The sequence below is a fragment of the Micrasema longulum genome, unplaced genomic scaffold (assembly GCF_059751315.1).
Source record: "Micrasema longulum isolate JH-2025_06_02 unplaced genomic scaffold, ASM5975131v1 h1tg001935l, whole genome shotgun sequence".
NCBI lineage: Eukaryota > Metazoa > Arthropoda > Insecta > Trichoptera > Brachycentridae > Micrasema > Micrasema longulum.
In genome coordinates, this window is record NW_028279109.1 from 155,841 (window position 1) to 175,234 (window position 19,394).

Genomic DNA, 19,394 nt, shown 5'->3' on the forward strand with positions numbered 1-19,394 from the left:
AATGATTCACAATATTTATTGATTTCATAATGATTAATAAATTAAATGAATTGTTCAGGTATTTGTCTTGTCTTTATCAGCTAGTTTTGCAGACACCATTTCTCGGAACTGTGACAGAATGATGTTCTCTCGTTTACTTCTCTCTTCTTTACTAAACATGGCGAGGGCTCTCTTCTCGTCGGCGGAGTAGATTTGATTTTCTTTACGTATACGTACGGCTTCCATTCTTCGATGTCTGGAAACCAAAAAATATATTGGAAATGAATCGGAAAAGCGTTACTGACAAAATTCAGAAAGGGGTACTCAATTGTTTGGGCATAATATGGGGAAAATAGAAATGAGAGAAGTCTACATAAAATACAAGCCTTGATATTTGACTCTTATTTTTTTAAATAATTTAGTCCTATTTTGCTATAACAGTCTTAAATTACACGGTTATTTTTCCAAATTATGGAAAATAGATTATTCAAAAGTATATTACATTGTTGTTCACGCCAGCTGGTGCAGGATTCGAGCCCAATTTTGGCCCCAACAATTGTCACCCTGACTTGTAAAACTTGTTAATCTACAAATGTTTTAAAATTATATTTTGGTGTTTCCTGTAAGGACTTCAATTAATCTATATATGTGTAAAACTTGTACAGTGTTGTATTTTTGTTTTCAATATAAAAAAAAAGCTTCGCTTCGCTTCGATTCGCTACTGAAGTCAAAACAGTTTTTACTCTCCCCTGAATAAAAGTAAGTTTGGGATTTACGAATTTTACAAGTTAGGCCAATGATACATGTGTTCAATTTGCAAAATATTATGTCATCTTTCACTTAATTAAGTTTAATTAATTTAGCTTAAGAGGGATTTTTTAGTAGTATTTTAAGATTAACATTACAACAGAGATGAAGAACATTTTAATGAAGGCAATATAGAAGTCTAGGCATCTACAGGGCTTGTGACCTGTCATTGGCTGGTTTAAGTGGCCATTTTACACACTGTGTAACATTCACCATTCTGCCCATATTTGAACATCTATATTACTTTGATTCTTTCATCTGTTGATGTTTGTGAAGTTAAAGAGCTCCCCAGGGAGTTGAACCCAGTCTTAGTCTACAAAAATTTGGACAAACTCAAAATATTGTTGATAGATCCACCTGGTCCATGAAGAAGTATAGAAATTGAAAAAATATAAATTTTAGGCGTTCCCTAGTATGTAGGTGAAATAATCCAATTAGATGAATCTCACTCGCATAAATAAAGGTTTCAGCTCTTTAACTTCACAAACATCAACAGATGAAAGAATCAAAGTAATATAGATGCTCAAATATGGGCAGAATGGTGAATGTTACACAGTGTGTAAAGTGGCCACTTAAACCAGCCAATGACAGGTCACAAGCCCTGTAGATGCCTAGACTTCTATATTGCCTTCATTTAAATGTTCTTCATCTCTGTTGTAATATGTTAATGTTAACAGCTCCCCAGGGAGTTGAATCCAGTTCTTGTCTACAAAAATTTGGACAAACTCAAAATATAGTATTTTAAGAGTTAAATAAGCTTAAATATAAATTCATAAATGAGATATTTGGCCAATTTGTCCTGGTCTCAATCTAATATGTAAGAATGCAGTTAATTTGCATACCTGCTTCCGCTCATGACGTATCCGACGGACTCGTATTGGGCGATCTCGTCGCTGGTGAGGCCGATCTCTCCTCGGCGTGGGATCCTCTTCCCCTCGGCCACGAAGGCTGCCATGGCAGCCCCTTCCCCGGGCAGCAGAGCTCGCCCAAAGTCCTGTCGCCCGAGGGAGACTTGGGCTCGCTGGACCGGACCCATCTCGCCGTTCTCGAGAGCTTCGTCTTCTCCATCTTCGTGGTATTGGACAGTTTCTTCTAGAAATTAAAATTAATCCAACACAAACTGTTACTTTTAATTTCAATACCATTTTATAAATCGTTTAGATGCTTTTTTTAATGAAAAAATACACACGAAAATCAGTACACGAGATATATATAGCAAAGGCTGCCTGCCTGTGCAGATTCTAACAAACCATTTTATGACAAAGAAAATTGCAATTTATTTAATAATTTGGTAATAATATAAATGCAACACATCGGTAGTAGGATGGCAAAAAGTATATCTGTCATTTTCTAAACTGTACAGGACAAACAAATAAATCCTTCTGTCACATGGCTTAAAGTGTGAAAAGAGCTGGTGAACTCCATAGTTTAATAGTTTAATATTCTATATGGCCATTTAGAAAGAAGCTCTAGAGAGATATATCCTTTTTCCATATGAAAGAGAATCAGATTTTAGCATGTTTTATGTAAAAATGTATGTTTTGGAAAAAGTGTTACATATACCCTTTTGCCGTCACAATACTGACATGTATATTCTTTATGCATATAAATATGTTTTTTTATATAATTAAAATCTTGAGAAAAACTGGTGATTGCAATTTAGTGATTTATTACATTAGTGATAATTTTTTTTGAAGTATGAATATAACATACAGTTTATTTTCCGATATACTTACGTCCTTTTTCCACCCATACTTCCCCATCAGAGCTGTCATCAGAATCTTTATTTTTGCTCTTCTTCTTTTTGGCATTTTTGCGTGCTTTTTTGGCTTTTTTAAGTTTTTTCTTCAACTTTTTCAACTTCCTTTTTGTGTCTTTTGATGAACTTTTGCTTTTCTTAAGAGCTTTACTAGCATTTTCCTCATCCGATCTGAAATTAAATTATTTTACAGTAAAAATAAGTAATAATATATAAAAATAATATTTTAAACATTAACTTTGTGATTTACGTTGTGTAAAATAACTAACTAATCACATTTGAGATTCTTCTGTTGACATTATCAGACGCCTCTAGGACACACTATCGCTAGCCAGCACTCTCGCTTCTTCTCACATCCATCCCGCGTCCCTTAGTTCTGCTGGATAAAGCCCAAAGATTGTCATCGATGGTCTTTTGGGACGACGGGAGCCCATAGGTGAGAAGAGGCAACTTGGGTTAAGGCTTTCCTGAGGCATCCGCAGCACGTATCCAAGCCAGGTCCACTTCCACACACTCAAAACGCTCGTTATAGGAGGCTGCTGGTTCCGTTTATTAGTTAAGAAATTTAACCATCTTATGCGTAATATTCTTCTCAGGCACTTACTCTCAAAACTAAGTTTATATAAATAATAAGATGACATTCTTGATTCTGATAGAAATTAGAATGACCATAAAAAATATATATACAATCATATCTTTATTTCAGAAACATATTTTCGTAATTTAGTAAAAATATTTTGCAATCATTAAAAATCAATGTAAATAATAATAAATCTAAATGATTTATTTTAAAAAGAGTTTTTGTTCTCAAGTAAACTCATCTGTCTATTACAATTTTTAATGGATGGTTTTCATAATAAATATTGTTAACAAAAGTAAACATACTCTATTCTAGGGGGTGAATGTCCCCAGAGGGAATGTACTCCAATACATCCGATCTTTTCTCTTTCCTCTCTTCTAGAATCGAAGAATTCTTCCTCTTGAGATTTATATCGGCGTGGTTCATTGTTTCCTTTGCTTCCTCCTAAACCTAAAATAAAAATTGTATTCCGATAAGGTAATAAGCACATTTAAATATATGGAAACTAATGCAAAATTAAAATACTGAGCCGGGTTGTGGTTTCATTACAATGTTGCAGAATCACGGATCGGAGGTCTGAGGCTCAAATCCAGTGGAATCCAATGTTAATCCTGTGATAAGAGTGCTACCACAAATTGTCTCATTATCTAGAACAGTTATTTACGACTAGTGGAAAATGGGCCCCTACTTAAGTAAATCATAATGTAAATATTTTTCAAAGAGGAATTTTAGTAAGCTGTCACATATTTTTATAAACAATGTTAATAGAAATACTTAAAATATAGTCCAAAAGTTATACGTTGTACGGTGATAAAATAAACTCAAAAATCTAACATATAAAGTATTATATTTTTTATTAAATTATTTTAGAACCAAGAAGCCAAGCTTAATATTTATGTCAAGTAAATGTAGGTGCCATTTACATTTAAATAACATTTTTAGTTAGGCAATCCATCTCGAGAAGAATGATACATTAAACATGTAGTCTCACCTCCTCCAAACCCGTTGCGATTGTCGTAGTGCCCGCGGTTGGTCCCATAGTCATCTCTGCTTTCGTAATATTTGTCGTGGGGCCACCTTTCCACAGGCTTTTTACTGTCCTCTTCCTTAACAATAACTTTGTCGGTATATTTCCTATTATCACGATTAGAATCATTTCTTGCCTTGGACTCCCCAACCCTAGAGATGTGTCTATTAACAGGTGATTTTGAACGTTTCCTGGGAGATTTGGAGCGTCTCTTGGGAGATTTGGAGCGTCTCCTGGGAGATCTGGAGCGTCTCTTGGGAGATATGGAGTGTTTTTTGGGAGATTCAGATCGGTTTTTGGGTGATCCTGAACGCCTCTTGAGTGATTTAGAGTGTCTCGCAGGCGATCTAGACCGATTTCTAGAGGAGGTTGATGGCTTACGGGGCGATTGAGACTCCCTAGATATGTTTTTGTGATGATTGCGGGAAGGGGGTGACTTTGACCTCGAGTATCTGCTTAACTTTGGTAATATTTTTTTTCTGGAGACTTCATTAGGTGATGGAGATCTCCTTCTTGATGTAGCGGTACTAGTGATGCTTCTCTCGGCAGAGTCTCGCCTTTTTAGTGGAAAGCGTTTTGGAGATTTGCGAGAGTACCTTGAAGTACTGTGTTTTGATGACTCGAGTCGTTTAGGAGAATTCAATCGCCTTTTATTTTCATGTACAGATTTCTTTTCGGATGGAGATCTTCGCCGCGGGGATTTTCTATGCCTATCATGCGGTGATCTAGATCGACGTTCTGATTTTACTTTTGATAAACTATACTCTTTTAATTTTGGAGATTGTTTTATATTTCTTATATTCTTATCGGTTGTACTGTGCTTTGAGTTCCTAAAATAAGACAAAACGTGTCAGAAATCATTTTAAAAAATAATATATTTTGTTAAACGCTACTGAACAAGATCTTACTTAATTGATTGATCGCTAGAATCTGAGCTTGAATCTGAGTCTGACGATGACGAAGAACTTGAGGTTGATGAGTCGCTACTCATTTTGTTTTATATGTAAATTAAATGACGAAATTATTTTAAAAACGATATATTCACTGAACCAATTTCATTGTTCCACACATTCAATATCCAATTTTTCGAACTGCAATAAACTTCATATCTCCAAAAATCAAAAACTAAACGCGTAGACTAATATACTGTTAAACGTCAGAATTGCGCTGACATCCCATAGATAATTGCGCGTGAATGCAAGATATCTGTAGTCTGTGGTGAATGCACGATACAATATAATATTGATAAAATCAGAAAATGAGTCTTTTCACAGACAAATAATATGTCATAGATTTCCAGTTTCAATTTCAATTTTTATTTCACTACATCTATGGCCGGTGCTCGTTCGCTAAAAAAAATATTAGAAAAATAGAAAACAGTGGAACATTATCATATTTATTTAATGTTTTTGACGTTTCAAAACATTATGTTCTTTTTATAACATTGTTAAAAGTAATAAAATACTATTGTGCCTTATTGAATTTTTTGTGAGACAACCATGAAGCGAGTTGAGAAAAATCGTAGCGAATAGAATATTTTAAGAAGAATTCGACATGACATTCTTCGTGAGGAATTTATGAATTGATGTCATTTGCACAATTTGTAATTCGTGTAAAATGGTGTAGTATTAAGAAGTAGCATCTGCATCTCATGTTATTTGCCTTCAGATTGTCATCATTGCCTTCGGATTATCATCGTTGCACTACAAGTAAATAACATCCCTTATACTATTTGTTCATTGCTTTAGAAAGTGCTACTCAAATATGATTATTTGTCAATATTTCACTCTACCGTATTATTCAAGTATTTCCTTTAATTTTAACACAAACTTATTACTTGTAGATGCCATTTTATTGATTTAGTGTGTATTGATGATGAAATATTCTTTATTTCTTTATAACCTACCAATTTGATTTCCTTTTATAAAAATGCAATAAAATTTGAATTCACTGGTTTCATGTTCACTGTAATGTCAATAAATCCATTAGCCATGTCAAAATAGATTGTAATGAAAATACGAGTCCAACATAGCTTTTAATTGAGCTGTTTAAAATAGTTTTAGTGACACTACTTGTAATCCTGTTTATTACGTTAAGAGTGCTTGTACAATCAAACTGTTTTGTTGTTATTTACTTCCTCTTTAATAGTAGAGTTGGCGACTCAGTTTGACTTATTTTTTGGTCTAATTTTTTGTGAATGTAATATTTGTAATTTCTATGGGTTTCTATAGATTTAGTGTTTTTTTTTTTCTTTTCAGAAATGAGTTCTCTTCACAATACGGGTAGATTCCTGCAATTTACTAATAAAGTACAAATGGCCAGAAAACAATCAGGTAAATTAATATTATTGTGTCAGTTTATTTATTTATGACACAAAATCCATTTTGAATAGTGGTCTTATTGTTGGAATAAATATTTGTTATAATTGTGTGAGAAGGGAATATGGAAGTCAATGCATTTACAGGGCTTATGACCTCTTATTGTGTAGCATTCGCCATTCTACCCATGTTTAAACATTCACATTTCTTCAACTCTTCCATCTGTTGATTTTTGTGAAGTAAAAGAGCTGAAACCTTTATTATGTGGGCGAGATTCATCCGGCTGAACCAATTCACCTACTGGGCAACGCCTTAAAACCATTTTCAAATTTTTATACTTCTTACATCATTTAGTTTAATCAACTATGTTTTGAGCATGTCCAAATGCTTGTAGACAGGCTGGATTTCCTCCCAAGGGAGTCCTATTGTAAATGGGGTCTAGAATTTCAACAGTCCATTCGCTCAGTAGCTACAAGAGTTGTTATAATCCAGCTCCTATTTTTGAAAATGAGTTTTAATATATTTATTTTCATATCATTAAAACACTAAACTTCACTGTCAAATTAAAACATAATGTAAATGGGGGTTAGATTACTTAACATCCACGCGCTCTGTAGCTGCAAGACGTGCTGTAATCTAGCTCCAATCTATTATAATTGAAATATATCATAATTGGAAAGGAGGAACTAGAATCCCAATAGTTTATGCACTCTGTAGCTGCAAGACATGCTGGGATATTTATTTATTGTACAGCGCCCTTGAGGTGATTTTTACAAAAATGGCGCTATATATATTATCCATAACAACAATAACAATTTTGTTTTCGAGACCATTATTATTTTTGTAGTTTTATTTATGAATTTATAAATTAATTTGTCTAAAAAATGTGCCTCAATTTATTTTTTCTTGTTCATGCATCGCATTCATTCATCGAAACTTTTTGGTATTTAAATTGTCTAATTATCATGGCCGCATCAACAATCATTGTTGTAAGTTTAAATAACAATTTGGCTAAATAACATCTGTCAATTGAATGTCGTTGTTTCGTTGTAGCTCCAGGAAGCTTTCCACAGAGCTTATCTGGAAGTGAGACAGATGTTTCCACGTCAAACGAGAACCTTTCCAACGAGGAGAGATACGTTATCAGACATACCACACGCGTGGAACCGCAGGGGCAGGAGAATATGCAGGACAATTCCAACAGAAATTCACTTAAGGTAAACCACTCGATTCATGTTCACGTGACGAGTGTACTCCCACACGCTTTACATCTACATGTTGGGTTCACCAATTATTGTCATTATCAAAGAGATCAAGGTTATTCTACATTGTGTGTACATTCATTGTGAGTTGGGTCGTGGTCCTGTGGTAATGTGGACTTCAGATCACAGGTTCATGTTCAATTGTTTATTCTGCCGCAACTCGATTTCTGGTTTCCAACACAGTTATTTACTGATTGATTGATTTGGTGCTTATTTTGTAGAACTCCATATTTAAACTTATAATATTAGAAATCAAACACTGATTTGAGTCTACTGAACACTTTATATTATTTTTACAAATATAAAAACAAAAATTTCGTGACAATTGTTTCGCCTTGTTAGGGCATTTTCAAACAAATGTAAAAATTAGATGGATTGAATGTCCTTATATAGTTATATAATTCAAGGCACTTAAGTAGAAAATAAAATTAATCTTATGAACTATAGCATGTACATTAATCATAATTGAGGGAAAAACCAATGTTGATTTCTAATATTATGACAGTTATTTATTTTAGATAAAAATGGCATTATGATAATATTTCGATATATATTGATTAAATGCGGCCTCCGTGGTGTAGTGTTCAAGACGCTTGACTCACGCACGGAAGCTTCCGGGTTTGATTCCCGGTGAGAACACAAAAATTAAAAATGTGATGTTTCTCAAGCCTGGGTGCTCTGTGATGTAATTCACCACTGTAATTAGGCCTCCTGGTCTATTGTGGTGCAAAAAAAAAAAAAATGTAAAAAAAAATTATGTTTATTTGATGTGTCAACCCCGATGATGGAGGCCGTAATGCGATCCGAAACATCAAAGAGGATGAATGACACATGGCATCATCATCATCATCATTATTCGAACGGACTTATCTTTACTCAATTGACGTATTCAGGAGATTAGCCTGTTGACGAAAAGCGGACTGTATAATTTAAAAAATGAATATTATTCAATTTTAAGTGAGATTGGAATATTGGAGTAAAGGAAAAGAGCACGGAAATGAACCTACCTCTGATGCGATGAGGATATTCTTCTATTTTGGGCACTGAATGATGAAAGTTCACTATAAATGTCGTGTTGTAATGTCAAAATTTTGTTAATAATGTTCCAAATCCAAATGTTCTATTTGTATAAGTCTTCTTCTTCTTTGTCTTGGTGTTGAGAAGGTACCATAAGGATTGGTCATGGGAAGGATGGGAAAGAAAGGTAATCGGCCAGGAATAATATCGATAAATACTGTTTTATACTAAACATAACCATCGAGTCGAAAACACTCATCCAGGGTTCTGGTTCTATTTCACACGTAGAACTGTATTCTTCATCTGCCTGGACATAGAGATACATGACAAAATAATCCAGAAAAACTCGTAGTGTATCTGAACGGCTATAAAAACATATAAAAAAATTCAAAATAATTATATTTTTCTTGTTTCATAGGAATCATTACAAGGCAGTAGCAACAGAAGTTCTCTCAAGGAATCTATCGGTGGCGGGGGGAACAGCAATCGGAGCTCTTTAGATGTGTCTTCATCGTCATACAACACTCTGATTATTCATAATGCCGGCCAAGATGAACCGTGGACTGGAAGGTAAACTTGACCCTTTATAGGACACATGTTTTGTGTTGATTTACGTCTTGCAAACCTAATAGAATATGTTATTTTTTAAGATAATAAATCTATTGTATTTGAAAAAGCTGAGTGGTAGACTGATCTATCAGCGTACGTTATTCCGATGCTCTTGTAACAAAACTTATTATTAATACGAAATATAAGAAAATAAATTCCTCAATTCTGGTGGTATATTTATGTACCACCCGGTTCTTCACATTATAAACAATAACAAATAATAAAAATAATGTGTCCTCACTGGGGTTACCCATGCTGAGGACACTTTATTTTTTTTACATGTGAGAGAATATACAAAGAAGAGAATATACAGAGAGAAATAACAAAATGTTAAGATAGTTTTAAACACTACGTATTTATGTTTACATTTCATTTCTGTATACCTATATTATTTAAATTATAAAACGTGCAATAAAAGAACGAAAACATAACACAAACTATACGTTTGTCTAGCGGGTGATTCAATATTGGTTTGGGCGAATGAGACAATCCATTTTACTTATACCTATCTCCGCTAGCCATTTTTTTAAGCCTTTTTGAACATTTTCTCGTTACTAATTGTTTTAATGAATAATGGAAGTAGGTTATAGATTTTAATTGCATAATATTCAAAATCCCTTTGTCCGAAAGTGGTATTACTCGGTATTTGTTTAAATTGTCTTTGTGTTGAGGATCTAGTGATCATATTATTTGTATGTGTTGTATTGTTGGGTATATGTCTTACGCTTGAATAAGAATAGTTTTTTAATCTGTAAGCGAGTATTGTTTTAGCGTATAATTGCTTTGGTGTCATAAGTGGTGATTTGTGGAATATTTCTTCAGTAGATGTCTGTATCAGAACTCTATCAGTATTATTTTAACTACGGATTTTTGCGCAACAAATACACTATTTTAAACTGTGTAACTCGCACCGCCCCATCCGATTATACCCTCCAAAATAGATCGACACAATGCAGAATAAATCTTTAAAAGTTCCTTTGCATTAATTATATTTTGAATGAATGCATTAGTCTTTTAAGTTTATTTGTAATATTTTCAATCTGCTGTTTCCACTTTCAATGTAATGCATTAATTATTACAGTATTTAGTTTAGATAACAAAAGCTGAGACTAACATTTATTTACCTTTTGCCAGTTTTATCTTTTACCCTAGGTTTGGTTTATGGTTTGATAAAGTGATGAAAGAATGCACATATATGTAAGATTATGTAGAAAGCAAGATTGTCAACCTCTGGTCTGGTGTTTCAGTCTGCACAAGAGGTCTCGAGTTTCATTTCCGACATGGTCTATGTAGCTGACTATATACGCAACAATGTTTCGAGTATGTCCAAATGTTTGCGGACAGGCTGGATTTGGGAGTTATTTAGATCTAAATTTGTCGCAACAGAGGAAAAACATTTTTTGAGAAGGGAATATGGAAGACTAGGCATTTACGACATTTCATAAGCCCTGTAAATCCCTTGACTTCCATATTCTCTTCTGTAAAATGTTCTCCATCCCTGCTGTAATTTGTTAATCTTAATGACTCCCCGGGGGGTGAAATCCAGTCTTTTGTCTACAAACATTTGGACAAACTCAAAATATTGTAATATAGTATTAGTTTGGTAACACCTGTCAATAGAGCAGTATCTACCAAAAATTAAAAAGTGTTTTTTTAATGTCATCTGATAAATAATTGTAATCCTTCTAAACAACTTACTCTTAAGCCCGTTTTATATTGGTCAGTAAATGGTACAAGATCTTGTGCAGAATTTGGTCACATAAATATTGTGTCTAAAATACACGAATTGGATGAAATCTGTGGTCAAATTCCATAAACGTAAAACACATCCTATTTTTCAAACAATATTTGAGCCAATATCTGCGCGCGCATCCCACTATAATATTGTCAACTGTCATCTGTCAACTTCAATTTTCAAGGCGTATTAAATTATTTCTTGTTGCTTGTGTAATTTTATTTATTTAATTTGAATGGAAACTAAGAAAGATTATTGTAAAATCAACAATTTATTTATTGAAAAAACAAAATAAGCACGTAGATATTTACGAGTACCTACATTATGTTTTTTTATGTTTTCTTGAATTGTATTATTTTCTAGATATGAATATAAATCAATGCTAGTGAGACAACAATTAGCGAAAATTGTAAAAAGTGGATTAATACCGGAGCATTCTGTAATCTAAAAACGCTGTGCCAAATAATACTATTCATCATCTTTCCATATCGGATCCCCAGTTGGATCATATGGTGTCCATAAAGAGCCTCCGGGCATTTCTGTCAGCTACCTAATTAGGTTCGCGTACCGTACTTCTCACTTCTCACTTGTACTGCCAAACTGAATTGATGTTATTAATTCAGATATAAATCTATTCATTAAAATACAAATAAAAGTACACGACATTTATGTTTGAATGCGTTTTATTTCAAAGGCAGTTGAAGAAGAAATCATACCAATAAATATTGTGCCGTACATACACAAATTGGATGGAATATGAGGTCAAACTAGAACACATCCTATTTTTCATACAATATTTGAGCCAATATCTGCGCTCGCATCCCACTGTTATATTGTTAACTGTCATCTGTCAAATAGGTGCGAAGATTTTTACGGTCACTGTTATCAATATGTTTCTTTTTTGGGTGATACCATGTTTACCCTGAAGATGGCTCCTGCAATGGTAGCTGAAACGTCGGAACAAATCCAACACACACTTTATCACCCAAAAAAGAAACATATTGTCACCTGTCAACTTAAATTTTCAAGGCCCATTAAATTATTTGTTTTTGCTTGTGTTATGTTTTTTATCCAATGCACAAATTGAAAAAAAGCTAACAAAGAACAAATCAACGATTTATTTATGAAAAACTTAATAAATAAGTAGAGAGATAAAGTACACAAAGTTTTTTTTGTATGTTTTTAAAATTTAATATTTTTTTAGAGATATTAACCAAAACTAATGAGATAGTAATTAATTAGTGACTCTTTTTGAAAAGATTAATTTTAAACACGCACTTCTTTTCAAATTTTAAAACCGTGATTTAAAAACGCTGTGCCAAATAATGTTATTCATCATCATTCTACTGCTCCCTTGTTGGATCATATGGTGTCCACAAAAAGCCTCTATACATCTCTCTGTCAGCTGCCAGTTCCTGCGCATCCTCTCGAATATGGTTCGCATCCCTTAGTTCTGACTTGAATTGACGAACTGAATTAATTTTGTTTATTCAGATGAAAATCTATTTATTTATATTTATATAAGGAAAAGTTCACGGCATTTTTCTTTGAATGGGTTTTATTTAAAAGGGAATTGAAGAGATCATAAACAAAAAAGAATGCTTTGTTTTAATTTTTTTATTCGTAAAAAAAAACAAATTACTGGCAAAAGCATTAAATTGAATATACAAAGCCATTTTATATATTTTTTAAAATAGGCATTTATTACAAAAGCAAAGAGAAACACTGAGGAGATAATTATATCGTAGAATTCAATATCTACAAATCGTATGTTTTTCCAGTATCTATGTAAAATAAAATAAATCTATGGTCAAATTCAGAAAAAGATAGAACGCGTATTTTTCAACCAATATAAACCAATATCTGCGCGCGCATCCAACAATACAAATGTTACGTCTGTAGTCTGATGAAAAGTCAGAATATAATACGACTTTGCTATTTTAAAACGCGGATCTTTTTAAATTTTTAAATATGAAATAAACATAAATAAAAATTTGATAATTATGCATTTTTAAAGATATTTCTGATAAAAATTCAGTTATAAGTGGTATATAACTAAAATATAATTTATTTTTGACCGGCAGATTACGCCTCTTGAAATTTCGCTTAAAAACTACATTGGTACTCAAATATAAAGACCAAAGCATTTAAATAAAATATACAAAACAATGATTTTGAAGATAATGAATTGAAGAGGAAAGTTATTAAAATATTTTTTTTTCCATTTTTCTTAAATTATGCCTTCAATAATCGAAGAAAACAGTTAAAATAGTTGAGATCAAATCTTTTTTTTGGCATTGAATTTTTTTGACATTTTTTAGGAAGAGCATTTTAGATACACTGCAGACTGTAAATATTGCAAAAGCTGCTAAGAGCAAATGTTCACAATCCATGTTGATTTAGAAGCCTTGGGTTGGTTGTTGATCGCAAAAATAATAATATATTGTTAGTTGTCAGTAACGGCGTCGTCACTAAATAGCTCGATTTGCAAACTGTCAAATGTCAAACAGCAAATGGCGTCGAATACTACATACTGCGCATGCTTACGCGCAAGAAACTGCCCAATGTAAAACAGCTAATAAAATGGCCCAAGATTTGGTACAATAATTATTGTTCAAAAAACTGCGCAAGAACTTGCACAAGATCTTGTACCATTTTATGCCCAATGTAAAACGGGCTTTATAAGTAAATACATCTAAGATTGAAAAAAAAAAAAACAAATATATAGAACCTCAATTCCCTCAAAACATGATGGCTACTGCTTTCTTGCTGGGAATGGCAGATAGTACTGTGAGAAATAATGTTATTAACACAAAGTTTTAAATTCCATAATAATTCAACGTGAAAGGTAATTTTCTTGACGAAAAATATTAATGTTTCGTTTTTTATCCTCGTTTTCAGGCTTTCAGGAATCAGGGATCACCCGTCCAATATATCGACCCACAGTTCCAGCCAGTCTCCGAGTTTCCATTCCGTACTGGGACAAGCCGAGGGAAGTAAAAAGCAGAGCGGTATTCCTCTCGCCATGAACTCTTCGCATAAGGACAGGAACTCTCTTCCCAGGAACAGCAACAGCTTCATTGAGACTCCATCCCCCACTCAACAGTGGATGTACAGCAATGGATCAGATGGAGTTCAGGTGAAGGTTTTAAGATAGTAATATCCTAATCTGATTTGTGCCACATTTTATTTCTATACATATTAGCTTTTATCCGAGGCTTCGCTTTTTTGGTATTTCTGAGAAATTAGTTTCCTCGAATTTTCCCGATGAAACAAGTAGCCTGTATCGATTGCCAGTTCTCCAACTCTGCAAATAAAACGACGATCCATTTGTCTATGGCGACGTAGCATTGTTGTTCTGTTTTAATATTATATTCAGGAGGAATAGTAACTTGTGACACTTATCAGCTCTCTGGAAAAAATCACATTAATCGGTAGCTCTGTCGTGACATGAAGCAACAAACAGACAAACACTTTCGCATTTATAATATTAGTATGGATATCACCAGTGTTAACTGTGGTAGTTTGTAAAAGAACTTACAGATCAACACTAATTTCTGATAATAATAGCAAAAGGCATTATTAGTTTTAATGTAGGTATAGTATATTATGGTATTATTCTATCTACCTAAACTACCAACAAAAGCAGTGCTGTCGCGGGATTCCCACATTCACACACACATAGTAATAATTAGCAGTAATTATTATTGAATTTTTTGTCCTAGCTTCAATTTTCTTCATTTGTATTTTATTTCCACTGCGCCTAGTATTATAAGGATATGTGTTTGCCATTTTTTGAATGGACTAAGTCCATTAATAAATAAATACATTGGAATTGTAATAATACCCGTAGGGCTGAAGTTCCTCATTGTACAAGACTAAAAATGATCTGTGTTGAATTTCAAAATGTACAAAACACTGAAATTGGTGTACAAAGAATGAAAATGTAACATTATTTTAGTATAATCTACTGGTAAAAGATCCAATGGAAATACCGAATACAGTAGAGCCTTGCTAATCCGGACCCCCACTCATCAGTGATCGCGGTAATCCGGACGGATTTTAATTTTTAATATTTTTATTTTCATTTCAAACACCGCTGCCTTCCTGCATGTTATTATTCATTATTGTTAATATTGTCGAGGTTGTCTTTTGGTAAATAAAGAAATTACTAAAGTTAAACGTAAATGTTTTATTACCGTAAAAGTAATCCGGACGCCTTGGTAATCCACCGAGGTCCTGTTTCTTGTCCGTCTGATTGTCGAGGCCCTACTGTATATTATTTTTTTGTTATTTCAATTACTTACGAGAAATTGTAATTCCAGGAAATAAACGAAATACCAGATGACTTCCTGAACCAATCGTCTGTTCTGAAGCACCTGGCCAAGGAGGTGACTCAGAGCCCTTCTTCACGCTCCCCCAGTGCTCCGCCCCCCGGGGGCACCCGGACTACGGCCAAGGGGGGCTCCAAGCCCCGTGGGAGGCTCAACAAGGATAAGCTGAGCCTCTCTAGGTCACAACCGGATCTTTCCAGGTTGAGAAACAATAAAAATGTACATAATTATTGTAACCGACCCGTTACAGGGGAGGGTGGCGGCTTCGTCTCCCTGGTTCCGTTCAATCGGCCCACCCGGCGTAAATGGGGGGCCTGAGCCCGACGCACCGAGAAAGCACTGACCGCTAAGTCAACCTCAGTAGCCCTGAAAAGGGCTTTCCAACGCGTCCTGTTGGTTCAAAGAGGCGAGCGCAGTCAGGGCAGTCACGGCAAAAGGCAGCAGCGAAGCACGAAGTCCAGCGGGAAGTGGAGGGCAGGAGCGGAGAGTAAAACGCAGTAGTACTGTTTTGAGTGAACTAACTGTTTATTTAAAGTCTACACATTATAAAGCGCACTGCCCGTCGCCCGAACGCGCGGTCACCGCCATGTACGTGAGTCACCGCCGGGGAGGGGGGGTACGGGCGACCACTCGCCCGGCCTCCCCCACCTTACTCTCCCCAACGGCCTGCCACGTAAATAGCGTCGTCCACCCGCGCGCGGGTTTGGTCAATAGTATGCCGCGCGGCGCACAACATACAACAATGAATACTTACAAATAAACATATACAAAATACATAAATCAACATAAAATTATCCAAATAAAATCCTATTCTACATTGTCCTCGGTATAGCTGAGACCGAATACGAAAGTGGATCAAATCGCCTTTATTATGGATTCAGCACTTGGCTTTCACATATACCGAGGACCTATGCTATCAAACATTATTTATAACAAACAATTACATAATATTCCATGGCTTTTATCGCTCTCAGCGCGTCCGGAACGATTATATTAAGTTTGGTTAAATGCACGGAAAGCGAGGAAATCACGTGATTTTACCATTTTAAAATGCATTTTTTTTATATAGCGCCATTAAAAAAATAAAGTTGAGTGACATTTTTGATAAAAATTATCATTTTCTAAGGTATTTCTGTTTAAAAATATACTTTTAAGATTTATATTATAAAATGTCATTATTTTTAGTCCGCAGATTATGCCTCTTGAAATTTAGACTATTTTTACAGACTAATAATGACAAAGTATTTAAGTAAAAAAAATTGTATCGATTTAAAAATAATGGAGTGAACAGGAAAGTTATCGAAGAGCAAGCTTAAATTTATTTTTTTAAAAAGAAATAGTTATTTTCAATCACAATAATTTTGCGCTATTTTTTCTTGTCTATGTTATTTATTTGAATGATGCATTTTCAGTGTGGGTGTGGGTGTGGGTGTGCGTCCCATACCGGGAAGCAGCGAGAGCAGCTGGCCGGAGAATGGGGAACTGGAGGACATCGCCTGCTACAGCGACATGTTGGACATGCTCGTACGGGAAAACACACAACTCAAGAATCAGCTGGAGGACGCTTGGCAGAAGATTGCCAAATCTAATAAGGTTCTCGTTATTTCATAACTATCCGAGTAGGAAAGCGACGTTGCATCTTCTGTACCATTCTACTGAAGGGGTTCAAAGAAGGCGTAGTATCTTGTCGGTCGACAAATTAAAAATGTTTTAGTTTAATTTTAAGCAATCTTTAAATATGCATCTACAGTCCCTTTAAATTTCAACGAGGAACTTCTGCCCTACGGGAAATTGTATTCAAAAATGTTTTCTTACACGCGTTAAAAAATAGAGTATAAAATTGTGCGGTTTTCAGAGAAATATAGATCTTTGCGCTGTGCGTGTTCGTAGATATTAAAATCTTCAATCGAATATGTAAAAAAAAAGTTAGGAGCATGAATGTTTTATTCATCGATCTACCAGGGTTGCATTCGAGGAGAATGCATTTGCAAAAAAATGGAAAGATATTGTTTTTTTATGTATAAAAAAGTTTGTTTTTGAATGTTTACAAACAGCATTTGTTTTTTGTGGACCTCAATCAGATTCTTTCCTTAAATTCCTTATAATTTCTACCCATTTCTTTCTTTTTGTTGAATTTTTGGTAACACTAAAATAATATTAAATTTAATACATTTTTAAAAATCGTATTCCTACATAAGTACACCCCTTTGTCCGGAGTTTGACGTTTGCAAAAAGAATGCCATATTTGAAAAAATATTTATTTTATGTTTTGGAATTCAACCATAAACAAGTACCTACTTAAATTCAATATTGGAATATCATCAATTTTTAGTTTTGGAATTTAATCACAAACAATTACCTAGGTACCTACTTATCAAAAGTCTTTTTCCAAGATTTTTTTATTATTATTATGTTAACCTTGTTAAATAACTAATTTAAAGCATGTTTCACATTTTGTAAAATGTTTCTCTCGGCACGGGACACCCCAGTGAGGGAACATTATTCTGTATAAAAAATAGAATACAAACAACGTTAAAGTATAAATAAATAAATAAATAGCAGGCAAACCAACGTCCGGGCAGGACAACGTCTGTCGGGTCCGCTAGTATATATATATATATAAACATTCGAAGTATTCGCCCAATACAACAGGCACTCAAACAGCGAAAGAAAAACAATTTGCATTCCAAAGCACATAAGTGCATCAAGTCATCAAGACAATACTTGCAAAGTCCTAACACAGATCCTAACATGACCTTATCGAACTCCGTGAATTTCCCTTTTGCCATAGCACTATTGATCCCTCACAAAACCCCAATACCAACAGTAGGTACAATCTTAATGGTCCTAACAACTTAAACCGTTTTTGTTCAGTTGGAAGAGGAGGTGTCCAAGGTCCATCGAGCTCACGAGGAGTTGGTGGGGTCTTGTGACCGGAGGGAGCGGCTGGAGAGGGCGGCGCGCAGCCGACTGCAGGCCGAGTGTCGTCACCTCAACGATATCAACAAAGCCCTCAGGGAACAGGTACTAACCAAATCTTTGGAAGGATATCATAACCCCCCGCCCCTTCCGTCCAGAGTGCCGCAAATATAAAAAAAAATATCTAATAAATAAATTGTTAATTTTCACACTTAATATATATGTTTTGACTGGCACATTTTGTATTACGGCAGTTTTGATGAATCATAAGAAATTATAGATAAATATGTTAGACTGCAATTGTGCACTCCGTAAGTGTAACACCCTCGACACCGACACCCCTGGCGTGCAATATTTAAAATAGACAAGTATTTCCCAATAGGTAAAATAATTAGGTAGTAAAGGGTCTTTCATTAAGAGTGATACAATTTTAAAATTTTAAAAAAATACATAAATTATTCAGTGAGACACAATTTTTTTAATTTTATTTGAAAGGTTACATTATGCCATTAAGTATGAAAAATAATATCATTCATGTGAGCACCACGACTTCTCTGTACATACCGCATTCTGTCAACCCAATTTTCCATCACTTTTTCACATAAATTTGGTGTTATTTCACCAATAACACGTTTCTCCAAATCCTGCAATTCTGTTTGTTTACATAACCGTTCAACCAAAAATGAGCTTCATCACTTAACATCAATGAACGGTAAAAAATGGATCTGCATTGATTTGTTCTAAAGCAAAATCAGCAAATAAACGACGTTGGTTGTAGTCTGCTAGCTTTAATTCTTGAACCAATTGAATTTTGTAAGGGTGTAAGCTCAATTTTTTTCTAGAAATTCCCCATGTTGTTTGAGAAAGATATAATTCTCGAGGATAGCGTTCAATTGATAAATTTGGATTATCTCTTACACTTGCTGCTACTGCATCAATATTCTCTTGTGTAGGTGCATTTCTTTCTCGTACTGGTACTCTTGTATTGTGTAAAGAAAATTCATTTTCTAATTTGTCTACAATATGACGAATAGTGGGTCGATTAACC

General features: G+C 34.4%; 2 protein-coding genes across 5 annotated transcripts in view; one reads left to right on the forward strand and one right to left on the reverse strand.

Moving 5' to 3' along the window:
* Positions 1–6,264, reverse strand: LOC148273499 (uncharacterized). Its single transcript, XM_088238632.1, has 7 exons — positions 6,059–6,264; positions 5,061–5,501; positions 4,117–4,982; positions 3,431–3,575; positions 2,523–2,716; positions 1,629–1,878; positions 1–235 (listed from the first exon to the last, which is right to left on the reverse strand). The coding sequence occupies exons 2-7, from the start codon at positions 5,141–5,143 to the stop codon at positions 55–57; spliced, it is 1,719 nt and encodes a 572-aa protein (XP_088094758.1). The 5' UTR covers positions 5,144–5,501; positions 6,059–6,264; the 3' UTR covers positions 1–54.
* The window catches only part of LOC148273500 (uncharacterized), a 26,470-nt gene continuing 12,532 nt past the window's right edge, over positions 5,457–19,394 (forward strand). For all 4 annotated transcript variants that reach the window (XM_088238628.1, XM_088238630.1, XM_088238629.1 and 1 more), the window contains exons 1-8: positions 5,457–5,861; positions 6,411–6,485; positions 7,524–7,687; positions 9,168–9,319; positions 13,995–14,232; positions 15,419–15,627; positions 16,840–17,020; positions 18,302–18,451. In XM_088238628.1, coding sequence (XP_088094754.1) covers positions 5,804–5,861; positions 6,411–6,485; positions 7,524–7,687; positions 9,168–9,319; positions 13,995–14,232; positions 15,419–15,627; positions 16,840–17,020; positions 18,302–18,451 — 1,227 coding nt within the window. In that variant the 5' untranslated portion in view covers positions 5,457–5,803. The remainder of the gene's footprint in view (positions 5,862–6,410; positions 6,486–7,523; positions 7,688–9,167; positions 9,320–13,994; positions 14,233–15,418; positions 15,628–16,839; positions 17,021–18,301; positions 18,452–19,394) is intronic.